Here is a 16,498-nt window from a genome sequence, read left to right as displayed (position 1 = left end):
AATAGAGACGGGTACGTTCACCAACAACTGAAAAAAAAAAAAAATTCATTCTTTTTTTCTTTTGTTCAGGCAAGTTGACAAACTTCATAATGTTTTTTTGTAAACTGAGAACTCCAAAAAACAGATTTAGCCAATGACAATGCTTAGAATAAGATGAGCTTCCTAATCTCTATTATTTTTCCCCTCCCATAAGAACTACTTTGTCAACTTAATTTTTTCTCAATAGATACAGGTCTTAAAGCAAGGACATCGCATGTGCAAGGGCACTATAAACATTAGTCACCTCCTTCGAATAGAATTTTTTGTTTCTTTTCCAACGTGTAACTCTCTTCTCCATCCTTATACAATCAGATCTCACACTGTCGCAGATCTTGGATGTGCCCAAATTGGAAAAAATAAATAATTGAAGCCACTTCTTTCCACGATTCCCACCTTAATCGGAAAACTTTGTCAAATTAATTCACCAGCCCGAAGTAGCTTCAAGCATATAAGAATTGCACCTCATATATTACTTTTTCCACTTTTGTGCCTAGAAAGATTGTTGTTCCATTGTATGTTGCAAATGGGATTTCTACACTCCTGCAAAACAGACCTTTTTATCAACAGATTACTACATCCGTTTCTTAATGAACTGAGGAATAATATTTTAATCTAGAGTGAAACCAAAAGCAACTTGGAGAGTTTATAGGTAGAGGTGAGTTTTACTTAAAATACGATTCACAGAAACAATCATGAAATACATGGGAAGAACAATCATTGAAATATGATTCACAGAAACAATCATAGTACTGAAATACATAGGAAGAACAATCATTGAAATACGATTCACAGAAACAATCACAATGTGAGTAGTAGTAAGGCTGAGTTTGGTTGCAAGGGAAATGGGAAGGGAAGGGAAGTGAAGTGAAGTGAAGTGAAGGGAAGTGAAGCGATTTTTTTTTTTGCTTTTGAGTCGTTTGGTTGCAACAAAAGTGAAGTGAAATTAATTTACCATAGTTGTTTGGTTGGATGTAAAATTGATGTAAATTTTAAAAAAACTAATAATCCAACCAAATTCCTCAAAAGAGATTGGGAGGGGAGGAGAGTACTTTTTAATCCAGAACCCACCCTGCTCCTCAATATTTATATTGGTTATGTGAATCAGGTCATTCAAGGTCTGTACCAAATCAAACCAAATGTCATTAGATTCTATGTTCTATCACTAACCAAAATAAACCATTTCATTCTATATATCAAATGAATGCAGCATAAATAAATATTTAAAATAATATAAAAGATGATCATAAAGAAAACAGTAATAGATCACAAGTGATAATGACTGAAAGGCCCATTCCAAAACTTTTGGTCAAAACAAACCTAATAGGTCAGTAATGCTCCATCTAGCTCAAACCCAAAGTCTTTTGGTCAAAACAAATCCAATTGAGTCGCATGAGAGAGAGAAAGATAGTTGAGAGTCATGAGCGGGATGAGAGTCGCGAGAGTGGGAGAGATCGTGAGAGTAGGGTTTTTTTTTCTTCCTATTTTGGAGGGGAAATAAAAAGGAAAATTTTAATGATTAAGTGAAATTTTTTTCACATGTAAAATATATTTCCCTTGGAATCAAACATCTAAATTTATTTTTTATGGGAAAAAAATTCTACTTTACATAAAAAATTTGCATTCCCCTTACAACCAAACAAAGCCTAAGATAAAATCAGAAACATGGGAAAAAAAAAGTATGCATCACATTTATTATTTCAGTACATAAAAGATTGTGTTTTCTATTTTGGTGTGTATTGTGGATATTAAAATGGTATCCCCTAGTGGTGTGATGTTCTGGACAATTTGGGTAATACGACTTTTAAGAAATTTGGGATCTTAATCGACATTTGAAGGGTATGAAATAATCCCCAGATCAAGTTGCAGGTTCCACGAGTAGGAGACAAAATTGAAAAGAGAAAACCATTGGGAATGGAAAAAAAAAAAAAAAAAAAAAAAAAAAAAAAAGAAAAGAAAAGAAAAGAGAAAGATGAAGGAAATGGGGATTCAAACCCTGTCACAACAATTAAACACAATAGATTTGTTAAAAATCTCACCCATATGGCCACTAGAAACAGAAAACAAAGTAAAGAAAAGGCACTCACAAATCTACAAAGCTAGAGAGAGCCGTACCTAATCATTGGTACGGGTTTGTACCCTCCTCTGCTAATGATTCAAGATTTTGTTTTGCCGGTTAGTTAGATCTATCTACAACACTGATACAGAGATTGGAATTCAAAAGCTGCAAGGAGGGGTGGAAATCGTATAACAGTCTTTGAAATTTTAGAATTTTATTAGGATTTGAAAACCGAACACCACACTAAAGGCCAAGAGGCGTATTGAGAATGGTCACGTTTTGTGTTAACTCAGGGGGCTTGGTGATGGGTAGTTGGTGTAGAGGGTAGCAGATGTCGTGGCAACGGGAGGGAGAGGCACAGAGAATGGTCAAGTTTTGTGTTACTCTCTCGAACCTGCAAGAAGAGAGAAAAGGCAGGGGAATGGACGTATCCTATGCAAATTTCAGAGGTGTCTTCCGCAAGAAGAAAGAGAAAAGACGGGGAGACGGATAGACGTATCTTTTGGAAAGTGGGAGGTTTCTTCCAAGGAGAGGAGGGGTATTTGTGTCAGATTGAAAAATTTGCTAAAACATACTTTCTGTAGGATACATAGATATATCAAGTTCACATATGTAAACTGGTGATATCTACATGGTAGTGACATATATATACATCTCAAAAAGTGAAATACATATCCATCTCCACAATTCTTACATATCCATTAAAGTATATTACATAGCAGCAGAATATATACATAACAGAAAATAAACTCCCAAAAGAAACTCAGTAACACCAGCCTCCAAAGGCACAGTCAACACACCCACAGTCGAGTCAATGTTCTGTCTTTGCATCTGGAATAACTGACCAAATGTCCAGAACATATCTCAAACCATCAATAGTAGTATCTGGCGCCTTAGTGATCTCTCCATCTAAAAGAAAAAACATAGGGAGTGGGGTGAGCTTCACAAGCTCAATGAGGAGTGGAGGTAGGCAAGCAAACACAATACAAATGATGCAATGCATGCGCCACACCTTAATATGATGCTCATGAGTCTATTTTTCTACACTACTTTTTATTCCATTATTAGGTCCGTCATCGTGGTTTTAGTGCTGGTGGTATTCCCTCCCAAGTATGTCGGTCTATAGAGATACAACCTAGTTGCAGGTAAGAGTCGACCAATCTCGGAAAGAACTCAGTCCCTCAATGAACCCCTAAGTTAGTAACCCTAGTAGCACGCATACAGTATGTCGTACCATGCTGCAATCGGCCACTAGGTGTAGCTTGTAGTACCGCAAAAGTGCATTGCTGATCAAAAACCACTGAATCAGATTAGTAGTACATCACCAAAACTAACAAGGGGTTGTAGCACTTGGGTTGTGATAACCTAACCTAAATGTATTTCTAAAAAATGTTGTCCATCCACCATACAGCATACACAAAGATCACATACATTGGGTCCACGGTGCCAAAAATCACCCTTCGGCCCACCCTTGTCCCGTCTTGCCTTTCTTACCTCCACAGTCCACTTAGCATAACCATAATCTCATTTAAATCACATCCACATCCACATCCACATCAACACAACAATAATATAAGATATATCAAGAAATCAACATATACGCTTCATGAAAAATATAAAAAGAATTCATAAACACTCCGTGAATTAAGGTCAACACCCACTCACCTTATAACCTGAATCACAAGTATGATAAATTCCCAAAATCAACCTTTGTATCCTCACCGGAGATTTAAGTTCCTAAAAAAAGGTGTACATCATTGTATTAATACACATAATATTTAACATAGCTACATATAGGTCCATTGCTGAACACAAACAACCCTATTAAGTCAACATACTAACCTCGTTTAAATTCCTAGAAGTTCTCTCAATTTATCCCTACTTCTAGGGTCAATTCCATGTATTAGGATAGGAACATATCCCACAAATGGGCAAGGTGTTAACAGAAAAACATGGGCAGCTATTGGGGTTGCAGACATCCCACTGGCAGGTCGGCTGCAGGGCCACCGGCCGACCGCTATCACCCGCCGATGCAGGTGTCTGCAGAATTTTTTTGTCTGTCAGAATCTGCCCTGCTGAACACCCATTGTGATAGCTGTGCACAAGACCAAGGGCCAATGCATAAGGCAGCAAGGGAGGTTCCTACATACCTCTAGGCTTATTCTACAATTCACATAATGTCCAAACCAATGAGCTACAACTCAGCCCAGCAATTCCACAAATATCTAAAATTTTGAGCAACTTGGAGTTGCTGAGCTGAGAGCTGAACTCTCTTCCCCTCTCAAATCTCACTTAGTGAGATTGAATTACTTTGGGGAAAATAATTATAAACTACACACAACCTTCAATAAGCTCACATAAGGAATTAACATAGAGAAGACGTATTATAGGGAACAATTGACCCAATTGAATCCCTGATTTAACAACGTACATACCCATATCACATAATTAGGGGTTTTCCATCTAATTTTCCACTCATATGGAGCTGAAAGGTTGCAGGTGTCATGGCCTTACCATGCTTCAGCTCCAATTGAGCTCAATTGAGGAAATTCATATGGCTCAGAGAAGAATTTGAGCAAATTCTTCTCAATTAACCCATAAAAATACAACAACAGCATATGCATGCTTCAATTTAATTCATTGCATGCCTTCATCATTCTCAATCCCAGTTACATAAATGGAAGCATGCATACCAAAAGCCCCAACTTTTAGGGTTCCCAAAGATGGGTCAGAGTCAACTTAGGTCTCTAAACCCACTCTGAAACCATAAATTCAGTACCTATGAGGTGAATCAAACTCAATTACACCGACCAAACTACACATGCAAACCCATCCTAGCATGCTACTACCCATTGACAGCAAGATTTACATAATGCACAGGTTAGATTCACTCATCTAGGTGCACGCAAGTGCAGCAACCTTCTTAGGTGCAGAAGTTCAGCAAAAATCTCCCCTTCTTCCCTCTTTTCCTTCTCTCTTTTTTTTTTTTTTTTTTTCTTCCTGCTCAAGAAATTACAGTTCACAATAAGTGAACGGTGATTGAAAACTGATTTATATGGTTCAGCTTCAGCCAAATGGACCTTAGGGTCTGTTTGTCTGAACATTATAGAAATTTTACATTAAAGCCCAATATCTCATGGTGGACCTCACCAATTACTGATCTGAAAGATGGTATCCAGTCAGCGTTGGGACCCCATATACACCGAGTAAAAATGAGAGGCTGAGCCATAGGGCTACGGGCACCATAGAGGATAGGTGTCGAATTCTGCCTAGGATAGCACCACCAGCCAGCCGATTGGACCCGCCGGTGGGCTGCTTTGTAGCTCAGTACTGCTGGTCAATCCACTATGTTGTACTTCCACAGACAAGTGGGCTTGGAATATTTTTAGTGTTGCTGACAAGAGATGCACTAGCAATTATGATCATCATTAACTTTCAAGCATTCCATCACAGTTAACCATCTACCAAAGGTGTCTCTCACCTCCAGTTCATTCCCTAAACAGTCAAAATCAGTTGATGTTAGACCAGGGTATCACATTAGTCCGGAATGAATCAACAGATTTAGGCCTCCATTTCCTTTGAGATCAAGGCAAGCATAGTTCTAGTCCTCTTGCAGTCACTGACAATTATACTAATCGCCACGTTGCCTCTGCTTGGGTCATTCCTGTTAATTTCTCAGATGTAATCACCACTTAGTGGCTGCCACTTTCCTCGGGTGGGCTTATTGTAGTCCTTATGCTTTGTTGAATATATTCAAATTTTCCAAATAAAACAGAAAACTTCATTCATGCAATGTAAAGTCAAACATTGACTTCATTGCAAAGACAGATCATCAACTTCCTTATGAAATTATTCTGGAAACAAATATGATTTTAATAAAACAATGTCAAATTGAAATAAATAACGCCAACTGAATGTTCAACTTTGCAAGAAGCCATTTTTCATGAAGAAGTGTATCAGCATGCCTGGGACTAGGTAACCAACTTAGAGAGCAATGTCATCCAAGAACAAAGTGATCATCCAGTTATATAATTAAACTCAGAAAATTAAATAATTAATAAATAATAGTTAGATTGTCCATTTCATGAGGACAGCCTAACAGATCAGTTAAATGGATTATCATTTCGCTAGATCATTTCTGCCTTACGTGTTTAGGTTAGAATTTTAGACTCAGATCAAAATACGTCACTTGAAAGAGGCCTGAAAAGAGTCCTTTTAATGCTTTTGTTCACGACTAGACTTTTTTCTTTTCATGAAGTTCTTGACTTGGATATGAATCAAGTCATTAACTGCTACGATTTCTTATTTATAGTGGCATTTCATTGCAGAGCAGAAATGGAATTTTGTAGCTCTGGTTAGAAAGAGTTGAGTTCTAATTTCAATGGTCTCAGGCCCTGGTTTTTCTTGTTACTACAATCCCTGATGAATTATTCTCACAAATGTTTGTTCATGTGCTGAAGAACTAGGGCAAACATGCATCCCTAGAAGTCATCCACCACTGTGAAGATCATGGAACTGCCTGAATTGCCGGCTGGACGATGCCCTGTAGAAGATTCATCAAGTACAGATAATAATATGCCGATAGAAGAAGACCCACCCATTCCCCAAGGGGATTTGACCAATAAGATTGAAACAGTACAAGATCATCCTATTCATGATCAAGAGAAGAAGCTCAATGCTAAGGAGAATGGTTAGTTTCTAATCTTCCAAATTGTCTCTTATAAATGATAGAATTAAGATCTCAATTAATTATATCCTTCCTTGCAGTAATATTGGAGGAAACACAGGTCACCCAAACCTCACCTCCCCTTCAACAAGGGACTAATCATCAAAATGTCCCCCTGGATGCACACCGGCACCGTTCAACTTCGCTCCCTTCGGTAAGAAAAAAAGACCGTCGTTTTATCGAGTTGGACCTCTTTGATGATACTGAACATACATCAAGAGCAGGAGCCACTCCATCTGCTACAATGCCCTACAAAGTTGCTCCTGCCCTTATGGACACTGCAATGACTATTTGGGAAACATATGGAGACATTGGGTTCAACTGCTCCCTTCAATCAATACAGTTCCGCTCAGCAATATTCGCTCTTATTTGCAAAGTAGTCCTTGAAATGAACAAAGTAGGCTACAATACCTTGGACCGTAAGACAGTGAAGAAGTGGCAAGATGAGGTGGTGGATGCAGAAAAGAGTGGGTGGGAGGTGGGTTGGTTGAAGGAAAGGGTAGAGGAAGTAGCCTGCAATATTGATGCAGCTGAGATACTTCTTGAGGTGAAGAAAAAGAGAGAAGTGGAGAGAGCCAAGTTGAAAGAGTATGATGAAGAGATCCAACGATACCTTGGTCTTGCAAGGATTTTTAGCAGGAAAGCCTTTGAGCTGAAAGCAGACAAAGCACAAAACGCTAAAGCACTTGAAGGAAAGGTGCGTGTCCCTAAGATACTTGCTAAGGCAGTCGAGACGGTATCCTTGTGGGGAACAAAGGCTGTAGGGGATGGCCTCTTGGATGCCACTTCCTCCTCCCAGCCTCAAGATGGGGCTAGTTGATGTTCTCTTCGTATCTCTTGAAGTAAATTTTTTTGGTGAACGTGCATTCATATAGAAAATGAAAAGCTTCTCTATGGGTGAAATATTGATATTTACAGTTTCAAAAATCTTCTTCCCAGAGTTATTAATTGTTTACCCGTTTCTCATTGACCAATGGTGCATCAATTATGTGTGAAATATTAGTCAAGTTGAACTGGCCCAAACCTTCTGAATCATTTAAGTATAGGCTTTCCATTTACAAGTGTAATTAGGATGGAGATCACCTGGTATATTTTATTAGGTTTGCCCATGTCTAATTTAGGGGCTGCTATTGCTAGAAACCCCAAGCTTGTCACACCCCACCTCCAGTTACTGATGGCTGGTGACCTAGACGCACAATTGTATCTACAATGCATCTAGGATCTCTGACGCAGTACTTTAAGGTCACAATTTATGAAAGGAAACTAAAACCACAAGTATTTAATAGTCAATAGAATAATACCACTGGTGCACTTCTAGTGATGATACCATATTTACACCAAAAAAGTTTAACTTGCCTAAACATAGTTACAAGTAATCACCCCTTAGGTATACATCCAATAAATATACCAAAAGAAACAAAAAGAGAAAATGATAACATCATCTTCAGGGTACCCCAAAAGCATAGACATCACACACGCAACCATCCTCACGTGCAACAAACTCCTTGACCCAAAGATTGTCTCCATAAAGAGCCGAGTCTTTGGCAGCAGCCTCGGGATGGTTTCCTAGATCAACATCTAAAACATTGTAATAAATGGGATGAGCTTCCACGAAGCGAAGTGAGGTGTGGACATACAAGCAACCACATCCATATATGAAATGTACCATTAAGAAAGATGCTCAACAACACTAGATGAACGCAATGTCGTGATCCGGTTTATTATCACACAAACCTAGTGAACAGATTCTAAGTTTATAGTGGGTTTTAGTGCTACTATAACATAGGTGGTATCGCTAGTCAAGAATCTGTGTTATGGTCCCCAAGGATACAAGCTAGTTGCTAGTCAGGAGCATACCAGTCCCTACATACCTACTTCGGTACCCGGTAAGCTCTTATTACACCGAAATCCAACCTTCGGTGATGGGAATGCCACAACACTGAAATTTAACCTTTGGTAATGGGTTTTGTCACAACTCCTATACCTTCCCCCTTACCTCTTGACGGTTCTATTCATAGGAAATACAAAGGGTTTTTAAGTCAAGCTACATATACTCCTAATTCTCTTCTTATAGTGTTAATCACACACCCACCTCATAGTTTGCCCTCTTTAGGTAGGAAATAAATGTTAGGGTTAGAATTCATGCATGCAACACATGTACATACTAATTAGTTTAGGAATGATGTGATTAGTCATTTATCAGGTTTAAATTCTAGGGGTTTGTCCAATTTCTCAATTTAGGGTTTAGGTTACTAAATTATAGGAAATAAAATTGGGGTTTTCATGCATTGGGTCCTTAGACCAAAATGTGCACACCCAATCCTTAGACCAAAATGTGGTCACCCAATCCCTTAGTCTAGGTCTCCTTCACCAATTCCCAAACTTATAGTTGAGTTGGGGTGGCAGATTATAGAGGATTTGATTTGTTTCCCAAATTTGGGATTATAGGTTACCCATTTTTTGGGCAATTCGGTTGGGGCTTCATGCATTGGCTTCCAATTTCATTTATGATCACCCCAAACCCCTATTTTAGGTGTAGAACATCTTACTCCCAACATAAGGTTAGGTTATGATGGGTGATTATAGGGGATTTATCCAATTGCCCAATTTCTAGGGTTTTGGGTTGCCCAATTTGGGCTTTTCATAAGGGAGGTCTCCCCACTCAAATGTGAGTGGTTCAATTAGCTAGATTAGGCCTCCTACACAAATTTCCCAACTTAATTTGTAAATCAAGTAGGTGGGTAAAGGGGATATTGGTTAGGGTTCCTAATTTAGCTTTGGTTTAAAATAGGGGTAGAAGTGAGAGAGGCAAGTACATAGGAGGTAGATCTTCTTCTTCTTCTTCTTCTACTCTTGCTCTTAGTTTTATGGGAATGAAATGAATGAGCAAGAATCTCTATTCATATTAACTTAAATCAGTAAAACTAGTTTGGGGAAATAATGGATTTTTCTAATAACTCATTATATGGTCATTAAAGTTTAATGAGGCTTGTTGGGAAATAAATGGTTTTCTCCCATTACTGGGTTAATTTACCAATCGGCACTAGCCGGCCCAGCTCTAAGTGATCTAACACATTAATCAATTCAATGATATGTTGTACTAACTATTGGAGGTGGTCTGATGTGCACAGATGCGTGGGCCTAGGCTCCATAACCAAATAACCTATTTTGTTATAGTACTCTTACCAATGTGGGTCAATTGTGCCCAGCATAGTTGGGGCAACCTCACCCTATTGCACTGGGGGTTTCTAGGGCCTATACAAGAGTGTGGGCCCGAATTCAATGTAATTCATTACTCGGGTTCAGGTAAATCCCTTTATAATGGCAGAAGATTTACATTGACTTCCTTGCAGATTTATAGCCCTTCCAATTGTCCTTGCATGAATAACACTTGCAAGTGGAATTGTTCCTTCCCTTGTGGCAGAAAATTGCTGCTAGCCAGTAGTTTTTGATACTGTCTCTCCCTTGTGGTCCATCTGCAGTCAGTCATATAAAGAAAATTAAGGCACAGGTTTAACAGGTTATCTAGCTCTCAAGCTTAATATATCTAAAGCCTATGATTGCCTTGAAGGGGACTGATGATATCTCTCTTTAATTTTTTAGGTTTAAAGAAAAAGTAGTGTAATTGGATTTCTTCCCTCTTCATCTACACATATTCTATCAAATTGGAAGGAATTTCTTTTGATCACATTACACCTTTTAGTAGTCGTTAGGCTACTCGCTTAGCCCTTATATCTTCATCTCTACAATGGAATGCCTCTCCTACCTTCTCCATGCCTACCGTGACATTGGATGTTTCTGAGGTATCAAGATCTCAAGGCAGGCATGTGAAATCTCACATCTCTTATTTGCCGATGGCAAATTACTATTTTGCCGAGCTACACATTAGGATGAAAAATAAACCACTTTGAGGTCCTTTCTGTTAAAAAAAAAGAAACCTTAACAAGAGCATGTTTTTCTTCAGTACCAATACTTATAATAGAACCAGATCAAATATTAGAAAAATTCTTGATGTCAAAATGATGGGCCCTAGTTCTATATACATCAGGATACATCTGTTCCCACTCAGATCCAAAATGCAATACACTTTCACCTATTCTACATAGGTGGAAAAATCGTTTGTCTGATTAGAAATGCAATCTCCTATCCCAAGCTAGGCACTTTGTTCTTATTAAATCAGTCCTTAACTCCATTCCTACCTACCAAATTTCACTTTTCTGCATCTAGATACGTTTTGTAACAGATTGGACTCTGTCAATACGAACTTCTGGCATAGAAGAGACACACCAAAAGAGGTATCACCCACATTTCTTGGGCAGCGATTTGCAAACCTATATGGATAAGTGGCTAGGCTTTCATGTGGTTCACAATAAGGCCCAACTCATCAAGCTAGGATGGAGATTACTTAATGAACCTCAAACCCTGGGTCCAAATCCTGAAATTTAAATACTTCCCCCACCACTCCCTTCTCAACCGAATCATACGTTATCCAAAGGTTCTTGGGTTTGGAACAGCATTCGATGAATCATTCCAGATCTACAAACTATGCTGTGTTGGCGAATTGAGGATGGCAAATCTGTTACATTTGGACATATCCATGGCTCCTACACCTTCCCTCTTTCTGAATCCCAAATTCTACTCCCCCACACCCTCAGTTCTCCATAGTCTCTGGCCTTTTGATTGAGAACTCTTGAATATCCCATTAATCTCTAGCCTTTTCCCACCAATGTTGTGAAAGAGATTATCTCTATGCCTATTCCCCTCACACGAACTAGTGACCATTTTTCAAGCCACTTTTCAAAAATGGACAAACCTCAACCAAGGTGTTTGCTACAAGACTAGTAGCCACTACCATTGTAGACACCAAATTTTGTCCCCCCCCCTGGCAATGATGGAATTACGGGTAATGAGGAGACATATATTTTCTCTTTCGGGAAAAATTTGAATTTTTGGTACAAATCCAAACTATCCCAGAACTTGTGATTGGTCAAAATTTAAATGATGCAGGGAGGGTGACCGGAAGTGGTCAGTAATACCTTTTGCTAGAAAATGACAATCAAGCCTAACAGGTGCTCGATTCCCGTATCATTGGAAAGTATTTGGAAACACGGTCTCATTGATATCTTGTTTAAAAAAAAAAAAGATACCCAGGTGTGCCGTAATGCCTACTTGAACTTTGAACCAGTTAAACCAGAAAGAACCAAACCATGAACCAGACCAAACCCTAAACCAGACCAAACCCTAAACCAAACCAAACCAGACCAAACCAACCCAAAACCAAATCAAACCAAACCAAACAAAAACCAAAAACCAAATCAAACCAAACAAAAACCCTAAACCCTAATTTTAACCAAACCCTAAACCCAACTAGAACCCGAACCTAAACCTGAACCCAAAACTTAAAAGTAAACCTTTAATCAAGCCTTAACAAACCTTAAGATCAAATTAAAATTAAACTTTAAATCAAACCCTTAACCAAGCCTTAATCAAACCTTAACCTTAAAATTGAACCTTAAAATCAAATTAAAATTAAACCTCAAATCAAACCAAAATCAAAACTTAAGATTAAACCTTAAAATCAAAACTTAAAATTAAACCTTAAAATCAAACCTTAATCAAACCCTTAATCAAACTTAAATCCAACCATAATCAAACCTATAATCAAACCTTAAATCAAACCATAACCTAAACTTTAAATCAAACCATAATCAAACCTTAATCAGACTTTTAATCAAACCATAATTCAAACCATAATCAAACCAAAATCAAACTTTTAATCAAACCATGAACTTAAGCCAGACCCTATCCAAACCAAAACTTACTGACTGTTATTGACAAGATAAAAACTCCACCAAAGGCTATTGCTGCCCAGGCTAGGAAGTGGCCCCCAGTCTAGGGGAGTATCTGGAGGTGTAAGAGGGTGCCACAGGGTATTTCAGAGCCTCATAGGGTACCACATACTATTTCAAAGCTTTACAGGGTGACATGTACCTATTTTCACTACACAACGGGGTGACACATACACTAACGGGGTGACACAAAGGGGGGGTCCGTGTAAACCCTTACACAATCCATGTAATGCCTTACACGGGTTGTGTAAGGGATTATGTAATCCCTTACATGGATTTGTGGGGGGCTTATATGAATTTGGCCCCCCTCTCACGACCTTAGGTGTTTTTGCACCCCTGCCCCTCCTCTCCTATAAATAGTGACCCCTGGGTCATTGTAAAAGCCCAGGAAGAAAACAACAGGTAGAAAAGAACAGACAGAAAACAACAGAGAGAAAAATCCCTGAGAAAAATCCCTAGCATTGTTCCAAAAGAGAGAGAAGAAAAAAAGAGAGAAGAAAGAAAAAGAGTGAAGAATCCTAAGCTAGCTGAAGTTGACTGAAGTTGATTGTCTCATTGCCAGAAGCTAGGCTGTCCATATCAGGTTAGTATTAAACTCTTGTTCAAATTCTTCTTATTTAAATTTAATACTTTTATTATAGCATGGAAGCTTTGCCCAAAATTCTGAGCTGATTCCAACCCTAGAAAAATGGCACGGAAGCTCTGCCCAAAATTCCTGAGCTGATTCCAACCCTAGAAGAACGATGGAGAAGCTCTGCCCAAAATTCCTGAGCTGATTCCAACCCTAGAAAAATGGTGCGGAAGCTCTGCGCAAAATTCTTGAGCTAATTCCAACCCTAGAAGAAGAGCTTGAAAGCTCTGCCAAAAAATCCTGAGCTGATTTCAACCCTAGAAAAACAGCGTAGAAGCTCTGTCCAAAATTCCCGAGCTGATTCCAACCCTAAAAATATGGCGCGGAAGCTCTGCCCAAAATTCCTGAGCTGATTCCCACTCTAGAAAAATGGCGTGGAAGCTCTACCCAAAATTCCCGAGCTGATTCCAACTCGAGAAATATGGCATGGAAGCTTTGCCCAAAATTCTCAAGCTGATTCCAAACCTAAAAAAAAAGGCATGGAAGCCCTGCCCAAATTTTCAGAATTGATTCCAATTCTAGAAATATAGTATGGAAGTCCTATTCCGATTCCCAGAAACCAGAATCCGTAGTCACACCCTAGCAAAAAAGCCTTATCAACTTTCTTACCCAGGTGCCAGAAGTTTTTAAATTCCCCAAGCAAGAGAGAAGAAAATTAAATTGTTGCCTCTAAGTCGAGGAAAATTATCAAAAAATTCACCATTTTCATCAGTTATTATCATGTAAATATTATATTGTAATTTCATTTTCCTCATTTTTGTATATATTTGTTTTATGTTTTTATTGCATAAAATAAGGATTTATTATTGTAGTTTCATGTATTAATTTTAGCATCTGTCCATTAAATATAGTTTGTTTCATCATTTTATATGTTATTGCATGTGTTCCTCACATAAAATAACGATCATGCTTTTCCTGTCATAGAGCATAGCATGTGTATGTAGGTAAGATAATTGCATTTTTCATTATTTTATGTAAATTTTATTATTTCATGTGGAATTCTTTCAAGCAAGTTTATGTATATATGTTTGTGTTATTTCATGTAATAGAACTTTTATGCTAGCTTAGACTGTTAAAATTCTCAAGGGAGAATATTCGAAATCCAAGCTTTTGGTAGAAAGACCGGGAATTCCGGGCGAGGTGGGTGCCTAACACATTCCCACACTCATAACTTGACATGGACCCCTATCTTTGGAACAGACCAAACTATGAAGTCAAATTAGGGGGTTCCTTCGTTTCGCAGGAAACCAACCCCCTATTCGAGCTCAATCCCTCGATCAAAATTAGGCTCCACGATAGGGTTCTAGGCCCTGAATCCTAGATGGCGACTCCAAAAATCATGCTTTCCCCATCCCCCAATAGTCGTCAGACCATGCTTTGGAGACCATTCAATCCAAGGCAGGCCAGAGGTGACAAGTGAAGGATAGAGCAGAAAAAGAGCAAAAAGGTATTTTCCCTTACAACCATCAACCCATACTTGAAACTGTGGAAAGTTTTATGGAAACTCAAAATACACCCCAAATTCTAGACATTCCTATGAAACATCTTTAAAATAAAAGCTTATACGAAAGGATCTATTGCACCATTATATCAACACTTCTCAAACATGTATTCTGTGTGGCATCAAAAGAGAAACACCTTGGAACCTTTTCTTGTCTTGTATATTTGCAAAGTATCTTTGGTCCGTAGGAACCTATGGGCTGCATATAGAATTCCTAATTGAACCTACAATTATGGATGCTTGACTAAATATTGTAACATCACAAAGCCTTGACTTCACTAAAGTTCACCGAATACTTTCTGTCATGTGTTGTAAACCGGTAGTCACTAAAAGGGGGAGGTGAATTAGTGAGTCCAATTCCGATCCCAAAAACCTATTCGATATCTAACACAGCAAACCCTGATACACCTATCCCTGTTTGCATACAGTCTTCTGGAAAGACAGGTGGGCCAGAGCCTAATAGCCCATCGGTTTCAGCTCGCCAGTTACTTCAGAGCCTAAAATCTGAGTTCTGGGAACTCAAGTGGGCTAACACCAGAAGACCGATGGGCTATATAGCCCGTCGATTTCAGCCTGCCAGTTACTCCAGAGCTTAAAATCTAAGTTTTGGAAACCCAAGTGGGGTAAAAATATCCACCAGTCTTTAAACGAAATTTTTCCTAACCTCATTCCCAACTTTCCTCCATCTTAGGGAGCTTGTTTGGGGACGATCCAGCGACTCAAATCACTTATCTAAGGTCCAATCATGTACCCTCAACCTAGATCAAAGATCAAATCAAAAGAAAAAAAGGAAGGTTCTTACCTCTTTCTCAAGAACACTAATAAAACCCTAAATTTCACTTCTTTTGCTCAAGAACCTCAAAATACTCTAGATCTTCACCAACAATCCTTCCAAATCCTTCAAAATCATTATACACACCTTCTATTAGACCTTAGATTTGATTATCCAAGTAGGATTAGCAAGATCCATGGGGGTTCTTTCCCAAAAAACAAAAAGAAAGTTTAAGAATGGAGTTTTCCTAAGAATCTTTGGAATGTATACAATACCTACCTCAATTCGAAGACTCGGTGAACTGATCATTAATCTGGGCTCAAAATACTAAGACCCAGTTCCAGTGAAGCTCTATGGTCGATTTTCCCTTCTTTCTTCTTCCTCCTCTTTTTCCTTTCTTGTTTTTTTTTCTCTCTCTTCTTTACTCTCCCACCGACCAACTAACATTAATGAGGGAAAAGAAAATTAATGTCTCCCCTTTTATACCTAGGCCCCCAAAATATCTTCTAAATCTCAGGTGGGCTATTTCAAGTGGGCTAAATCTCTGGTGGGTATATCTCAGATGGGTATATCTCAGGTGTGTATCTCAGGTGGGTATATCTCAGGTAGGTTATATCTCAGGTGGGCTAAATCTTCGGTGGGCTATCTCAGTTGGATATATCTCAGGTGGGTATATCTTAGGTGGGCTAAATCTCAGATGGACTATCTCATGTGAACTAAATCTTAGGTGGGTATATCTCAGGTGGGTGTATCTCAGGTGGACTATATCTTAGGTGGGTGTATCTCAGGTGGGCTATATCTCAGGTGGGTTTCAATGGGAATAAACTCTCACATAACATTAGATTACGTTGGCACCCACAAATACTAGTATATACATTTGCTTTTTGTATATGGCCTCGTGGTGCGTGCAAGTTCTTGGCTTGG

At 38.7% G+C, this 16,498-nt stretch overlaps 1 protein-coding gene and 2 long non-coding RNA genes across 3 annotated transcripts; 1 reads left to right on the top strand and 2 right to left on the bottom strand.

Annotated features, from left to right (window-relative positions):
- Positions 1–2,676: 2,676 nt before the first annotated feature.
- Positions 2,677–5,086, bottom strand: LOC122064243. Its single transcript, XR_006135626.1, has 2 exons — positions 3,761–5,086; positions 2,677–3,004 (listed from the first exon to the last, which is right to left on the bottom strand). It is a non-coding gene; the product is annotated as an uncharacterized LOC122064243 (long non-coding RNA).
- Positions 5,087–6,604: 1,518 nt separating this feature from the next.
- LOC122064238 lies at positions 6,605–7,641 on the top strand. The gene is made up of 2 exons (XM_042627949.1): positions 6,605–6,785; positions 6,863–7,641. The coding sequence occupies exons 1-2, from the start codon at positions 6,605–6,607 to the stop codon at positions 7,639–7,641; spliced, it is 960 nt and encodes a 319-aa protein (XP_042483883.1).
- A 471-nt stretch (positions 7,642–8,112) lies between these two features.
- LOC122064239 lies at positions 8,113–15,999 on the bottom strand. The gene is made up of 3 exons (XR_006135625.1): positions 15,854–15,999; positions 10,159–10,297; positions 8,113–8,399 (listed from the first exon to the last, which is right to left on the bottom strand). It is a non-coding gene; the product is annotated as an uncharacterized LOC122064239 (long non-coding RNA).
- Positions 16,000–16,498: the final 499 nt, after the last annotated feature.

Source organism: Macadamia integrifolia, unplaced genomic scaffold (assembly GCF_013358625.1).
Source record: "Macadamia integrifolia cultivar HAES 741 unplaced genomic scaffold, SCU_Mint_v3 scaffold1577, whole genome shotgun sequence".
NCBI classification, from domain to species: Eukaryota; Viridiplantae; Streptophyta; class Magnoliopsida; order Proteales; family Proteaceae; genus Macadamia; species Macadamia integrifolia.
This window is presented reverse-complemented; position numbering and strand designations above follow the sequence as displayed.